This window comes from Corvus moneduloides, chromosome Z (assembly GCF_009650955.1).
Source record: "Corvus moneduloides isolate bCorMon1 chromosome Z, bCorMon1.pri, whole genome shotgun sequence".
Classification (NCBI taxonomy): domain Eukaryota; kingdom Metazoa; phylum Chordata; class Aves; order Passeriformes; family Corvidae; genus Corvus; species Corvus moneduloides.
Genome location: NC_045511.1, coordinates 37,548,200 through 37,565,085, shown reverse-complemented (window position 1 = coordinate 37,565,085; position 16,886 = coordinate 37,548,200). Strand labels below are relative to the sequence as shown.

Here is a 16,886-nt window from a genome sequence, read left to right as displayed (position 1 = left end):
CACCTCCCTTGGGCTGCTGAGCAATGCTCCTCCTGACACAGCCCAAGATACTGTTGGCCTTTCATGCCGCTGGATGGACCGCTGGTTCATGGACAATTTGCTCTCCACCAGGACCCTTAAGCCCTTTTCTGCAAAGCTGCTTTCCAGCTAGTCAACCTACACTCTATAGTGCTGCACAGGGTTATCTGACTGCTGGTGTGGGACTTTGTTGAACTTCGTGAGATTACTACCTCCCCTTTTTTCCAGCCTGTCACTGCCTCCCTTGCATGTCAGCATGAGTATTTGGTTTAACCACTTCTCCTGACTGAGTATCATCTGTAATCTTGCTGAGGATGCACTCTGCCCCACCATCCAAGTCATTAATGGCCAGTACTGGCCCCAGTATCAGACTTCAAAATAATCCACCAGTAATGCATCTGCAGCTGGACTTTGTGCTGCTGATAACACTCCTTTAAGTCCAGAAGATCAGCAAGTTTTCAGTCACCTTACTGCTCACTTACCCAGTCCATTTTTCATCAGTCTGTATACTGAGGATGCTACAGGAGAAAACTGTGAAGGCATTGCTGAAATCAAGATAAACAACATATACTGCTTTCCCCTAATCCCTGAACCAGTGAACTCCTGAAGTTCAGGGTCATGATTCTGCTACTTGATTTGCCTTGCTCCCTTCTCTCAAGATCCTGGACTCCAACATCTCATGGTCTCTACAGACCAGGCAGAGCTCCATGTATCCCTGCTGCTGTCTGACATAGAAGGCCAAATCTGCTCCCTACTATCCTGACCTGTCCTTTCTAAATCCTGCCCACATCTGCCCACTGTGGCATTCAGCTGTGTGAGCTATGCTTCCAGATCTCTGTGATCCCAAGGAGGCTGTGGCCCTGCAGCTGCACACCAGAGCTCTAATGCCTTTTCTTTGTTCTGTATGGATGTGATCCAGAGCACCCTGTCAGGCTCATTTCCATGAAGAACTCTGAGAGCTTCTTGAATACTGTTGATGGGTAATGTTTAAAACACTGTGGCAAATGAACTGCTGAAGAAAAAAAAGGCCTTCCAAAATGTTAATTTGGTGAATACCACGTTGTGAAGTTCCTCTTTGTGGCACTTTTAATGCTGTCATGCTTAATTAATGGCAATTAATTGAACCGCCACTTCTTTCTCCCAATATAGAATTAAACAATCAACATTCAAAAAAATTCTAGGTGCCTTTACTTTCTGTGGGTTTTGGTTAGGCTTTCAAATGCTGAGTGTGTCTGAGAATCAGTCTTGCTTTGTTTTCAGACACACTGATGTGGACGATGCTGTAAATGTAACCAAGCTGCTCTTTTTAGATGCACATCAGTTAATTTTTCTCCTCTTTCTGTCAAAGAAGAGTGAACAAGAAGGCCACAATGTTACATGTGAAATGCTTTCAGGGATATAGCACATATTTAAAAAGTGCTTATCCCCATTATGGTATCGTTTTGGTTGTTATCTGAGCTCTTATGAAATCTAAACTAAGTCAGATATGAGCAGAGTTCAAATTTTAATATGGAGTTTGGATATATTCAACTTTTCAGTAATGCCAACAGCTATTCAAAATGAAATCTTTTACAAATCTTTTCCTGAAGAAACACGATGTGAGACATTTTTGACATCCCAGCAAATAACTTCTAACTTGTGCTAGAAAGATTTCTGAAAGGACTTTCATATTCCAAAAACTTTTAAATATATGTGACAGAGCTAAATATTCTCTGGCCTTGGGAAACATTTTCATTATGCACCCAGTCCAAAGAGGGTATTGCATTAAAGCAGTCTCAGGATCAAGGTGTTATTAGGTACCTGAGGTCATGCACAGTTTACATGTGTTTCTTCAGTGAGAATTTTAAAAACCGGCATGACACTCCTTTCAGTTTTGGGGTTTTTTGTGGTTGGCATAATTCTTGTCATGTTCATTTGGAATGAATGCATGACTACATGCATGTTTTAAAAATAATGCAACATTGGTACTATATTACATTCTACTGCTGAACAACCTCCTGCAATATATGTGGTGCTCAATATTCACGTAGTTTATAGTTGCAGCAAACTGTATTAGTGCTTCCATGCTTGCTATTTTCCTATTAGTCTAGCTTAATGGGCTGTGCAACCACCATCTTTCATTAACCTCTTTTAGAACAAAATTCTGGCTAATGGCAGGCAACTTAAAGAAGCAACTTAATGCTGCTCTAGGCTGCACAAATCTACATTACTCTTAGAGCAGACAGGCAGCCTTTTGCAGATTTGCTGCAAGCAGAAACAGCATGGAGACCCATATCTATATCTACTGCCTTGCCTTGCTTCTGAAAAAACTGTAGGATACAGAACTTGGATTAGCTAGTCTGACTATGCATCTTCATTGCACAGAATTTTGTGGCATATGCCAAAGGAATCCAGGTTTTTTTACTGCTGATGCTCAATCCCTTGTAAAATTCACCATAATTATGTAAGTTAAAAGATAATTAAAAACAGTGGAGAAATCATCCCAAACTTGCTGTCTTCTGTGTTAAAAATCAAGGCTGATTTAAAAACAGATCTTGCATGCTCTTTACAGGTATGCATTTAACTTTCAGAAGTGAAATCACTTAGTATTGCACGTGAAGGCATTTTGTCAAAAGTAATAGCAAGGATCTGGGAAGCCACGCCCTTCACGTAACACTCCATTGCATTGCTACTGAGATAGGAGTCAGTTTGGACAGATTTCTTGGTGGGCCCTAATTTTTTTCAGCAAGAACAGGGTAATTGCTACTGCCTTTGTAATCTGCAAATATAACTGTGTCCAGTTCAACTCTCCTGAAAGCAGAGAGGTTTTCACAGCTAGAGGTGGAATGGCTGTAAACGAATAGGTCTCTCTTGACTTCTCCCAAATGTCAGATCTTTGGTTCTCAGCACCCACCACCTCCGTGCAGCTGGCTGCTCTGTACTGTGCCAGCTGTGCCTTCCATTGCACCAGCTCTTTGCCCCGCTTCCTCACCTCTCCAGTTTTTTCATAGAGAATAACTTATGATCTCTTTCCCCCTGCTGCTCAGAATCACAGAACCAGTAAGGTTAGATGGGGCCACAGGGGGTCATCTGGTTCCGATTTCCCTGTCCAGGGTCATCCTTGATGCGCATTCCACAGGATTGTGTCCAGTCAGTTCTTGAGTATCTCCAGTGAAGGAGACCCAACAACCTCTGTTCCAGTGCATGGTCACCTGCACCACAATGAAGAAGCTCTTCCTCATGTCCAGGTGGAACTTTCTGTGCAATGTATAGCCATTGATAAGGTCCCCTCTCAGCCATCTCTTCTCGACGTTGAACAGGCCCAGCTCCCTCAGCCTGTCCTCACGAGAGAAATGCCCCCAAGGCCCCTAATCATCCTAACAGCCCTGTGCTGGTCCGACTCCAAGAGTTCATGTCTCTCTTCTGAGGAGCCCAGAAGTGGACACAACATTCCCGGACACATTAACCCGCCCCCCTCCCCGCTTTACAAGTTTTTCCATAGACAAGGGCTACATCAGGAGGAAACTGTTCCACCGGGCAGGACCACCCCAGGCACCACATCCATACACCCACAGCGCCTGCCGCTCCGCCAGGAAACCTCGCGATATTTCCCACCAGCCCGCCGGAGTCTGCGAGCACGGAGCACCATAGCAACGCCCTTCTCGCGATACCCCCGCGGCCGCTGCCTGTGCCGGGCGGGGCGGGGTGAGGCCGACGTGTGGCCCCGGCTCCGGGCTCGGTTCCCCCTGGCCGCGGCTCGCCTGGGGCTGGCCGCGGTGCGGAGAGCGGGGAAAGCCACGGGCCCCTTCTCTGAGGCGCCCCCGGGGCTCCCTCGGCTCCCGTGCCGCCGTGACCCGCCCGGCGGAGGGGCGGCGGCGGGTCCCCAGCGCGCCGGTGCCCGTCTGCCCCCGCCGCCTCCGCCCGCGGGCCCCGTCGGGCTTTGCACGGCCAAAAGTTAAAATGTGTGATGATGGTGTCCCAGGTAAGCCTCTTCAGTGTGTCTTGCTTTACAATATCCTCGAATTTTGTTTTTACAGTCCTTTATTAGAGAGTAAAATAAAAAACCCAAAGGAAAACAAAACCTTGCACTCTACATTAAGTGGTCAACCCTCACTAGGTAGAAAGTATTCGAGATAATTTCATAGAGGGGTAGTGGTTGAAGGGAGTTAGTGTGTGACAGGAGGCCATTACCACCATGATTTAGTACATTTAATGTTGACAATGGCACATTTTTTCCACTTGCAGTAAAAGGGGTAAGTACAGGCAAGCATCTTAAATGCCAGCTTTGATCATTGGTGGCCAGTGCACTGTACCCATGCTAGGAAGCCGTACCAGATAATTTTCTTTATTTTTAAAGACAGTGCTCCACATAAATTATGGTTCTAATTCAAAAGCAAAGAACTTGGTGAATCAGGCTAGTTAAAGTAGCAGTTCATACTTTGGCTTATACAGCATTATTCTCTGGCCTTTTGTAGCAATGGTGTCCTTAATACCATTTTATGTCTTTGCATTTTTCTCATTCTGTGCCCTGTTTCTCACTAAGTTTGTAGCTTGTAACACTAGTACTATTGTCCAGTGTAATTTATTCCACTTTCCATCTGAACTCTAGTTGGGATGAGCCATATGCAACTCCTTAGCTTCAAGTAAATGCTTAGTTAAAAACAAAAACTGTAGTCTTAAATCATAGTTTTAACTTGAGAGTCTCTAAACTACATGTTTTATGTCCCTTCACTACTGTAAAAAAAGGAATTACAGAAGTAATTCTATTTTAAACTTTGATTTGCATATTTAGCAGTGTGCTGTACATAGCTGATTTCGGTTTTTCAATTTTGGTTCCTCTTCTCATGAAATTGCAGAAAGAATTAGATGCTACTGGGAGAAGTTAATGTACTCCTCTTTTTGCATCGAGATGAGACAGACGTGTACAAATGCTGTGAACTTTAAGGATTAGTTATGTGTGATTTGTTGAATGCTCAGCCTGTACTTCACCCTTTTCCTCAAAAAGTTACATTTAAGCCTCAAGTCTTTGAGGAGATCTGAGTGAATGGCTGAAGGGTTTAGAGCAGCTTATGTAGCAGGTCACGAGGTGTGGGGCTGAGCTCCAAGTAAGGATGATGATAGCATTATTAAAGAGACCTGCAGAATGGTGAGTCGAATGGAAAGGCTGTGGTTAATGACCTTGTTAGTGTAAGAACCAGTGTGCCATCAGTTTAGGTCTTCAGATCGAAGTTTGTATCAGGCAAAAGTGTAACAGATTTGCAGAGCAGACCCACAGTATTTTTAGTCAGAAGTCACCAAATTCCAGGAATCTGCCTGTGTTGAAAGGATGGAGCTACTTGAAAGAGAGCAGTCTGCTGGGGTTTGCTAAACAGACAAACCACATGTGGCCCTTGAGATTTCTGTTGCTAAAAGAATACTTTAAGGCCAAAGAATTTTAGAATATGTGTGTTCTGTAGGCTTGTACTGTTTTTACTGTTACCTGCATTGTCAGCTTAGCGCCAATGCTGGCTGCAGAATAGTGGGCTTGGCTACGTGGATGTTTCTGTTTTCTCTAAGTGTATATAATTAAATCTATTTTAAAAAATGAATTATAGTTATCTCTGATTTAACTAATACATTGTGGAAAGTAGTCCTGTAAGCGTACACTTCCAGGTGCTTAGCACGTGGTGAGGAGAACCGGTCTTCCAGTTTTTACATGGAGACATAAAAATGGGTGAAGGTGGAGTTTCTTGCCTTCACAAGTTTTTTCCTTACCTCTGAAAAGTGTCTGGAACATGTACCACCACTGGTCATAGAATGATGAATACTTGCTCTGGTGCAAGATTCTCTCTGGCTCACTCCTTCCTGTAAAAAACATAGGTGCCTCTCACTGCAGTTGATAATGACTTTCTTCTAAGTATCAAAACTTATTCCAGGAAATAGATAAGAAACAATAAAGGTTCTGAAATGAATCCTGTGTTCCTTTGTTTTGGAATGACTGAGCAGGGGAAGGTTAGAAATTGTTTCTACAAACTCAAAAGAACACCCCGTTTTCTCTCAGTTCAGATTTGGAAAACTGTGTGCAGCCATTATTTGTGAGGTCTTTTTACTGTGAAAAATGAAGATCTTGTTTCTTCTGGTAGACTTATTTTGTTCTGTTTTTCATTGTCAGTATGATGTGGTTCTTTCCACTTTGATACGTACTGCTGTGATTGCCTGTGTGAAGCCACTGTGTAAACTTAATGCATCGGAATCTGTGTTTTGCTTTTTTTCTCCTATACACCTTCTGGTATTTCTAAAATAGTGGTGTTAGAACAAACTGTGATTTTATGTCTAGCTCAGGGTTTGGTTGTGAACAGTAAGTGTTGTCCCGATTCTAGTGCTACCCTCAATAAAGTGTTTTATATTAAGTTGTATGCCTTTTGTCAACTAAATTTACATCCATAGTTTTGATAGTGAAGAAATTAAATACTCTGTACATCAGGCCAGTTTATCATTATGTGTGTTTGGTTTTTTTTTATAGATTATTGGCGTATTGGGGAGAAATGCCTTGCCCCTTGTCTTGAAAATGGAAAACTTCATGAAGGAACAATAACTTCTCTTGAAAAGGACAAAAATGGAAAATTATTTGCTGTTGTATCATTCTTGGAGTCTGAAGAAAGGAAAATACTAGTAACAAAACTTTGTAAAGTAAAAGATAGTAGAGGACCCTGGAAAAGCTTAATATTTGATGAGGATGATCTGGAAAAGCCATATTTTTCTGATCAAAATCTTCCATCTCCTGCAGTTGCTTTTAAATTATCTGACAATGGCGATTTTATTCCATATACAATTAACAGATACCTGCGTGATTATCAAAGGGAAGGAGCCCAGTTTCTGTATAAACACTATGCTGATAAAAGGGGGTGTATTCTTGGAGACGATATGGGCCTTGGAAAGACAATACAGGTATTCTTTTTGTTTGTTACGGTGGGAGCATGTTTTCTGGGATCCGTAAATCTTTTTTAAAAAGCATTGTATTTATGAAGCTTAAACGTCCCTCTGCTGTTGCAGAGATGGATGAGGCAGGACATGATGTCCAGGACAGCACTCAGAGCCGAGAGCCCATTGCTGATTTAAGACTCACTCCTTACAGGCCATAAAATTGGGATGTGGGTCCTTTTAGTGTAAGCACAATAGTTAAAATGTTAGTGTGTTGAATTTACTTTGAGGATTGCTACCTGCCCATCGTGAAAGCAATTTGCACTGGAGTACACTAAAAGAACTTGAGGCCCTTATCTGACTCTTGCTTTTAGATTACCTTTTAACTTTTTTCCTGAGAACAGATAGTTTCACTGTTCTGGGAATGCAAAAGAGCAGGCATTTTTACTCCTATCTCTGGGAAAAGTGTTTTGGTATTCCATGCTACTTCTATCACTCTTTTGGAAATACAGCTTGATTGATGAGAGGACAAAGTGTAGCTGGATTTTTTTCATTATGCTTCGAATCTGTGTGACCTAAATTATTTATTTTTTCCCTTGTTTTTTTCTTTCTTGTTTTTTTCTTTCTTGTTTTTTTCTTTCTTGTTTTTTTCTTTCTTGTTTTTTTCTTTCTTGTTTTTTTCTTTCTTGTTTTTTTCTTTCTTGTTTTATTATAATTACGGTGTTTTTATGTGTGGAAATTCTCTGTAGTCTGTCTGGTTTAAAGTTAGCAGCTTGAGTTCTGTGGGGGATAGTCTTTGTTCTACTCTCTTTTCCCTTTCTCCATGTGTCCAATGCAAGCTCATTTCTTCACTGCCAGGTATATGGCAGGTATCTATTGCCCTTCCATGTAGGAGAATGTTGACAGATGCCTTTCAGTGCAAAAAAGTGTTCTCTTGTAGCAAGCTTAACAAGAGCAGTGGGTAAACTAAACTGTCAAAACTCTTTGTAGAGCATTTAGAGGTGTATCATGGGTTTATATATATATGTATCTGATGATGCTCTGTTAACAGATGCTTGTTAAAACTAAACTACATTCATTTTAAGCATGGTCATGTTTCTTGTCCATGGTAGTTGAAGAACTAACTCCGTAGTTATGGAAGACTGTTTCTACTCAGAACTGCAAATAATCTGATTTTATGTAGAAAGAAATATATATATAAGATAATAGTAAACTCAGCAGAGAGGAGCTAAATTTAGTTGTCTTGCTTGCATCTTGTGTGTCTTGAATCTCAGCTGGTTGTCTAGGCACATTTATCACACAGTGACAGTGGATATGTGGAATTCACATCTGATGGCTATTTCTTTTAGTCTGTGTCAAGTTTTCAGAAGAAAGGCAGAGATTTCAAAGAATATCCTATGTGCATAACATAATATGTGAAGGGATTCTGTAAGTACATAGGTCAGAAAAGAACGGTTGAGGAGACTGATCTGAGGCAGCCAGCAAACTCATGCCTGAGTGCTCTGGTGGCCTTATATGATGGAGTGATGGTAATGGTCAATATGGGAAGATTGACAGATGTCATCTACTTCTGTAGGGCCTTTGATATAGTGCCACATGACATCTTACCTCCAAACTGGACGTGGGTGGATTTGATGGATGGACAGTTCAATGGATAAGGAATTGGCTGGCTGGCTAGCTGCAGCCAGAGAGTTGTGGTCAATGGCTCTGTGTTGAGGTGGAGGCTGGTGATGAGTGATGTCCCTCAGGCTCTGTTTTGGGACCACTGCTCTGCAGTCTTCCTCAATGGCACAGACGGTGGCACTGAGTGCACCCTCAGCAAGTTTGCAGATGACACAAATCTGAGCAGTGCTGTTGACACAACAGAAGGACGGGATGCCATCCAAAAGGACCTGGACAAGCTTGAGAACTGGGCCCATGAGGACTTAATGAAGTTCAACAAGTCCAAGTGCAACAACTCTGTTGCACCTGGGCTGGGGCCTGGGTACGCAGACATGAGTATAAATTGGGAGAAGTTGTAGAGAGCAGCCCTGCGAAGAGGGACTTGAGGATTCTTGTGGGTGAAGAGCTGGACATGAGCCAGCAGGGTGCACTTGCAGCCTAGGGGTGCATCCAAAGCAACATGTCCAGCAGGTCAAGGGAGGTGTTTCTGCCCCTCTGCTCTGCCCTTCTGAGACCCCCCCCTTCCCACCCCTCCCGAACACTACATCCAGCTCTGGGGTCCCCAGCACAGGAAGGATGTGGACCTGTTGGAGTGGGTCCGGAGGAGGCCACAAGGTGTTCCCAAGGGATGGAGCACCTCTCCTATGGAGACAGGCAGAGAGAGTTGGGACTGTTCAGCCTGGAGAAGAGAAAGCTCTGGGGGGACCTCATTGCAGCCTTCCAGTAACGTTTGTGTTGAAGGCCAGGTTGGATAGGGGCCTGAACAACCTGGTCTAGTGAATGGCATCCTTGCCCATTGCAGGGATTGGAACTAGGGGATCTTTAAGGTTTGTTCCTAACCCTTACCATTTTATGATTCTGTGATCTTGTGTATTTTTTATAAAACACAGTGATAATGTTTGAGTTCAGTATGGGAAAGGCAGTTCAGTGGATGTGAAGTAAAATGGAAGAATTCACTTGTTTAGAAAAGGTTAGTACATATGAAAAAATAAATTTAAATTTCATTGAGTAACTGATACAGTCTTAGAAGAAAGTTGTCTTATGCTTGTCAGTTGGCTGAACCTTACTGTTTCTGAATTAGAGGATGATTCATGAGATAGACATTTCTAGAAATCCTTTGAATTTTAGTGTTCTTTGTACTTCTGAACTGGTTTTTGCATTAAATGGCCTGACCATATGGCTCTTTCATATCAAGCTGAAGTTTAAGTGAAGGTAAATAGAATAATGTTGTTTCTTAGTGTGATCACAGTAAAATAGTTTCCTATCAAGGAATTTAGGTTGCTTCTTGCTTTATCTGGAAGAGCCAAAGGTTTCTGGTAATGACTTACTGTTTCACTGCCTTTGCTACTCTTAGAAATTTGTGATGCAAATTCTTCCAAGAATGGAGAATGTGGAAGAGACAGGGAGATTTATTGTTTAGTTGAATTTGATTCTAATTCTCAAAGGATTAAAAAAAAAAGTAAAGGTCATTAGTTAAACAACATGTGCAAACTGGCAGTTCATCTCAACCTCAGTTTATGAGATATTATGTATAAAATTGTTTGGGTTACTTTTATTCTACATACCTCTCTTTCACTCGGTGGCCATCCATATGATGGATTTCTTCTCTCTTCTGTCCATCTAACTTCTCTTCCCAGGCAGGTGTTTTTCCTGCACTCTCCTGTCCTGACTAGCTCTTTCTCCCCATCATTAGAGGGAGAAGATTTTTTTTGGAAATCAACAGTTGGTAGCTTTACCTCTGTCCTGCTATGAGCAGCTGTGTAGCAGCTGCAAAAAGAAAGCGGCTGGAGCTGGCTGCTCTGAATAAAAGGGGCCTGTTGAGTTTTCAAAAGAAGGGCACCTCTCTGATGATGCATCTGGTCCTTGGTGCTGCTTAGTCCCATGGATACCATTTATCCCAAGTGGATTTTAGATTTGCGTGTTCTGGCTGGATCTTTCTCTGCCTTCTTCCTGTTTTGGATTATGATAGGAGCAGTTTGGAATAGCCTGTGCTGGGATGTTTGTCCTTGCTGTGGTGTATTGTAATAAATATCTTCTCATAATCAACTTGACTGGTTTGAGGCAGATGGGAGAATATAGCACAATAGAAAGAAAATGGTTTTGATGTTAACAACAGGAATTTGAAGGAATGAAACATACAGAAAAAGGCATATTAGTAAAAAACAAACCTCTAGGATAAGCCTCTTCTTCCTTTTGCAGAAATAATATTGAGAGGATAGTTAGAGGATGTCTGTTCCTTCTGTTTTCTCATCTGAGATTCAAGTACCCTGAAAAGGAGAGTTGCAATGCAGGCGTCATCTCTGTTTTTTCCTGGCTCGTTCATACTGTCTCTTGTATATTTTTATGACTTTTCCACTTAGAGAATATAAGAGTGAGATAGAGCAATTAACTGTCCTTAACATTAATTCAAGGAATTCTTGGGAATCCAACGGAGGGAGGGGTCCCAGTTTAAAATCAGATTTATTTAAAACAATTACCCCCCTCCTCGCCCCCCCCCCCCAAAAAATCTCCCCCCACCAAACCAAACCACCTTACTAAGTCCTGTCCAGGATTTTGTCCTAAATGTTTGTTTCTTGTGGAATTAATTCAATTGCTTGTTCTGCATAGTCACTGAGAATTGTTTTCTTTCTCAAGGTCATTTCATTTTTGGCTGCAGTGTTGCACAAAAAGGGAACGCGTGAGGATATTGAAAATAATATGCCGGAATTTTTACTAAGGACAATGAAAAAGGGCTCAGATTGTAACCCCAAGAAGGTACAACTTTTAGTGATACTGGCTTAAGGATTTTGATAAAAGGCAGTACTTGGATTTGTTTGTTTGTTTGTTTGTTAGTTCTAGGAGTTTATGTACATTAATTTTTAAAATTCAGCTGCTGAAGTAGGATTTCTTGCCTTTCCTAAGTGCTTGGGAAGTCTTCAGTTTTCCAGACTGTCATAGAGCCTTCTCGCTCTAGTTGCTATTGTCTAATTTGTTACTACTGTTCATCTGCACTAATGGAAAAATTTTGAGGTGTCTGGGTTAGATTTGTGGCTAGAGTACATTGAAAAGCCCATGTCAGTGAGTAGAAAATTAGTGTTGTGTGATGATATTTTTAAAGTAAAAAAAGCATATATATCTATAATAACAGGGTATTTAATTAGGACAAATCCATATATTTAGAATATGTATTGCTAATAGCCTTGTGACCTCCTGTATTTTCTTCATTGGCGGTCATAATGTCGGAAGTAAGTCTGACTGATAATCTAGGTAATCAAATACAGTGACAGCACATAAAAGATACATGTAAAAGTTCTGTGTGAATAAGATAAATCTGAAGATCATTTTAATCCATTACAGAAACCATGTGATTTCTATTTTCCATTGTTATTTTTATTTTACTGGAGTAATTAGAAAATTTGACCGGCATGATAGGTTGTATGACTGTAGCTCTGTGAATAATGGATACGTGTTCCTCAGGAAATACAGGCTGAGAGGAAGGGGTGAAGGGATAGCACTTCATGTGCAAAGAAACAGGAATGCTTCTGACTAAGAATAAGGGAAGAATGTCCACTTTGAGGACATAATGTTGGAGCAGGTCACAGAGAGCTTGTAGACCCCATCCATCCTTACGGGGTTTTGAAGACCTCAATTCGGAAAGCCTGGGTTTGAAGTCAGTGTTGCCACTGCTTTGACTATAAAGTAGGACTGAAAATGTCCCAAGGTCACTTCCAACCTCACTGATTTTATTGTTCTGTGATATTAAGTGAATCATGTGTGCTGTCCTAATTTTTTTAACCCTTTTCAGGGCTCTGTTTTCAAGTCACATGATGACTAGACTTGTGGATTTGAGGAAGCTGCTTCCCCTCTTCATCCTTTTGTTTTCTCAATTTGTAAAACATTTTGTGATATACAGATGCTATAACAAAGCAAAGTGGTAGTGTTTCACATCTTACTGCAGTTGTTAGAGTATAATTTGAGTAAGTAGTGCTGTTTATTTAATTTTAGTATTACAGTATTTTTATGCTGTATTATATACATACTCAGAGTAAACTGATTACTTTTGAATTTATATTGATTTTAGATATTTTCCATACATGCTTTGAAATGGCAGAATTAAACAGTCAAACTGCTCAGAGCAGTAGAACAGTCAAGATCTTGACTTCTGTTATTGAGAAATTGCTGTATTACATTTCTCAAGTAATATTACAATATGTATTTGTTTGCAGACTTTCCTCATAGTGGCCCCTCTTTCAGTGCTGTACAACTGGAAGGATGAGTTAGACACATGGGGATACTTTAAGGTGGCTGTCTTACATGGCAGTAAAAAAGACGATGACATGAGTCGCATCAAGCAAGGGAAATACGAAGTTGCTCTTACAACATATGAAATACTTCGCCTGTATTTGGATGAATTTAACAGGTAATGGCTTTAATGCGTTTTTGTATGCACCGAATTTTAACTAATTGTGCATTGTTCTTTTCAAGAACTTTTTCTCTGTAATGTATTTACTGTTAAATCCATTGATCCACTGTGCTGCAGAGAAGATTCCCTGTACTATTGAATTTATCCTGTGCTACTGAATTTAACATGTATATTTCTGATGGGTTGACCTTGGCTGGACACCAGGTGGCTACCAAGCCACTCTATCACTCCCCTTTCCAGCTGAACAGGAAAGAGAAATTAAGGAAAAAAAAAACTCTTTAGCTGAGATAAGGCAGTTTACAAAAGCAAAAGCAAAAGTTTAGGTGTGCACAAGCGAAGAGGGAAAAAAAATGGTTTATTTTCTGCTTCCTGTCAGCTAGCAGTGTTGAGCCACTTCCCAGGAAGCAGGGGTTCAGCACACATAGCAGTTGCTCTGGAAGGCAAACACTGTAAATAAAAAAATGCCCCATTCCTCTTCCTTTCCATAGCTTTTATACCTGAGCTGATGTCATATGGAAAGAGTTATCCCTTTGGTCAGTTTAGGTCAGCTGGCCGAGTTGTGCCCCCTCCCAGGATCTTGCCCGTTCCCAGTCTGCTGATGTGGGTGAATGTTGAGAGAGAGCACTGGTGCTCTGCCAGCGCTGCTCAGCAGTAGCCAAAGCACTGGTGTGTTGTCAACACCTTTCCAGCTACGGACACAAAGCACAGACCTGTGAGGGCTGCTACGGGAAAATTAACTCCATCTCAGCCAGACCCAATACAACTGTCTTTGTCATGGGACATGTGGTAGCAGTAAGGGTTTGAATAGTTCCCATAAAACCAGTCTTTGCTGGTAGCACACCTATGAAATGTTCTCTGAAAGATGCAGGAATTGCCTGCTGGAAAACTGATGACAGCTAAAAGATACAAAGAAGGTATTTCTGTCTTTCAGTACAGTGTAAGGTGAACAATCACCTGGAATTTTTAGCCAACGTTCAAAAAGGTATTTTCCTTGTTGTTTGCACTTTTCACCAACTTGATGAAATTATTGAGCCCTAAAAACTTTGAGATTTAAACCCATGCATTTCTCATCCTATCCTAAAGGTTCTTTTCCCTTATGTCATCTTGGAAGTAGGGTACAAGTTGTGTCAATGGCTGGTAATAGCAGCCTGCCCTCAGTGGCTGATAAAAGTGGATCTGCCGATCCTGGCATTTCAGGTGTTAGGAAAGGTCCAGGCCCCAGAGAGTATCCTAGTTGTTTGGAAATCCATCACCAAAACAGTTAAGATCTTCATCTCTGTGCTGAGGTCTGAGAAGTACAGATAGAAGCATAAAGCAGTTCTGTTATCAGCTCCCTAACTATTTGTGTTCTTTCTGAGGAACTCTTCATGCTTGATCATGGAGTAGACTGTGGTCAGGAAATAAATGCATGTGTGGAGCAAATCTGATGTGTGACTGCCTGCAAATACATTCCTCAGCATGCAGATTTACCAAACTGTTTCTACAGAGCATGTGACTGGATGGGCCTATGAGCTCAACACCGGAAGAACCTTTGTGTCTTGCTTAACTACAGTGATGGATTGGCCTCAAAAATAGTTAGTAATAATAAATAATGAGCTATCAGGGATAAGAATGCATATGCTCAGTTATGCATGTAAATCAGTATGAGAGATTTAAGTGGAAGGAGCTAGCATATGAACGTCTGTTAGACTTTTTTCAGAAACGCCAGTTTTTAGCATATTTTGGGAATGTAGGAACTTGAATATGAATGAATTTATTTAGTGGGTGTCAAAAATGCTGCAAGATCAGCCTTCATTAGTGAACCAAATGCATTTTGCTCAGGAAACATACTTTCTACTAAACATCTCAAAACGTGTCTGTTCCAGCTTTTTGCAGCATTATCAGACTGGATATGGTTGTGTTCTGAAATATTCATATATATAAAGTGAACTCATAAAGTTAGTAGATCTCTTTCTGGGGACTTGAAGACTATTTTTATTATTATCATCACAGTATACAGGTCATTCTACCTGTAAGTTTTGTTGTTGAATTGGCTGCAAAATATCTCTTGGTCACTGCTTATAGTGGTGTTCCTTCTAGTCACAATCACAAAATATTAAAATTCCTCTGCTATACTGGTTTTGTATGGATATTCTTGGGTGATACTTTCTTGTAGAAAGTATGCAGTTTGAAATGTTTTCAGTTCACTGGTATTTGCACTGGATAATTTTTGTTGGGAAAATGAAGCATACCTATGTTAAGCATATTTCAGTAGTTTACCTTCAGAGACTTACTTATTTTTTGTAAATCTTAATTATGAGTGGGGTTAATTTTAGTGAGATGTGCTGGATTCATTAGTCCACAGATTGAAAGCTGCTTTCTTCACAGAAAGCATTTGATACAGTTAACAGTAGCTCATTTATTTGGTGATGTAGTTTAGCCATTATGGTGAACTATACTAATTGAATTTACTAAGCAAACAATATAAAGAAATGGAGTAATATAATACAAAAAACCAGGGAAATCAAAAAGTGATAGTGTGTTATAAAGCAATCACAGCTACTTGTGTGGCTGACTTCACTTTTTATATGTATGTGGGATGATGGGACAAATAATGCAAATTAATGAAATTTTTTTTTTGATGTGCAGTATAGAGTGGTCTGCTGTGATAGTGGACGAAGCACACAGAATCAAGAATCCAAAGGCGCAAATAACTCAAACCATGAAGTCATTAAAATGCAGTGTTCGCATAGGTCTTACTGGAACCATTCTTCAAAACAATATGAAGGAACTTTGGTGTGTTATGGACTGGTAAATAAAATATTTTTTTTATGCTTAAACACCTCTTCATGTTAACTGTGCAGCGGGGGTGGGGCAGGGCTGGATGATATGGACCCATCTGTGTTATAAAAAAACAACAACAAAAAAAAACCCCCTCAACCTCAAAACACCTGCTTATTTCTGAGAATATAACTGTGTTTGTTCTAACACATCTGGGAAGGTAAGCTCCTGGTATTTTGCAGTTACTTAATTCATTTGGAGTTCATCCCATCTGGTTTCTTTGGGGAATTTGGGAAGTAGTTAAAATTATTCTTCCCCCACTGCCCACATTGCCTTTTTTTTTGTTTCTTTTCTTTTTCCTAAGGACACTCATTTTTTTTTTCATCTGTCCTTTGCCCAGCAGATAGGGAATCATTACACAACCTTGACCAACATAGTGCCTTTGCTCTTTCCGGTATGTGCAGGTCATTCTGTCCTACTTGGAGGATGAGAGTAATAATGTTTTGCTTTTTTTCAAAATGCACAAGTGCACATATTTGAAAAGTAACAGTCGTGTCCAGAAAAACATTTAATGGTCAAGGAGAAGTGCAACTGACCATAGATACAAATCTAAACCTTCTGGGAATGCTTTGCAGAGGAGGAACAGAGCATACATATTTTAAATATAAGGATATACAGAACAGAAATAGCAGGAAGAATATTTTAAGCTTAGTGTTGCATCTCATCCATTAAAACTATGCTGATGTTGTTAGTAAATTATTCCAATGTGTAGTGCTGCCAACAATTACTAAATTCTTTTTACTATTGGGTTTCTCAAGATTTCATTTAGTTAATTGTAATATCTGCATATTCTGATTTAATAAAAGTAGTAAAAATTGAAAACATGACTGATTAGCTTCCAGTTTAGGCTCCTGAGCACTAACAGCCTTGTAGTTCAGAGGTTCTGTATATTTGTGATTTCTGTTGTTCTGCTAAACTTCTTTCTTGAGATTGCAGCCCTAATCCTAGGGGCTATCTCTTAGCATTTGAGAATCACAGAAAACAGATGAAAAATGGCAGCTCTGAAAATAGTATATATGTTTCTCTTTGTACTTAAAACTTGTAGTAGTTTCTCTAGTGACTGCTACTTTAAGATTTCTTGCTGTTAGCCAGAAAATAAAAACAA

General features: G+C 40.5%; 1 protein-coding gene across 3 annotated transcripts in view; it reads left to right on the top strand.

Annotated features, from left to right (window-relative positions):
- The first annotated feature begins 3,664 nt into the window (after positions 1-3,664).
- The window catches only part of ERCC6L2 (ERCC excision repair 6 like 2), a 50,921-nt gene continuing 37,699 nt past the window's right edge, over positions 3,665-16,886 (top strand). For 2 of the 3 annotated variants that reach the window (XM_032095605.1, XM_032095606.1), the window contains exons 1-5: positions 3,665-3,979; positions 6,500-6,924; positions 11,194-11,313; positions 12,765-12,958; positions 15,590-15,751. In XM_032095605.1, coding sequence (XP_031951496.1) covers positions 3,958-3,979; positions 6,500-6,924; positions 11,194-11,313; positions 12,765-12,958; positions 15,590-15,751 — 923 coding nt within the window. In that variant the 5' untranslated portion in view covers positions 3,665-3,957. The remainder of the gene's footprint in view (positions 3,980-6,499; positions 6,925-11,193; positions 11,314-12,764; positions 12,959-15,589; positions 15,752-16,886) is intronic. The other variant, XM_032095604.1, reaches the window with a different exon arrangement.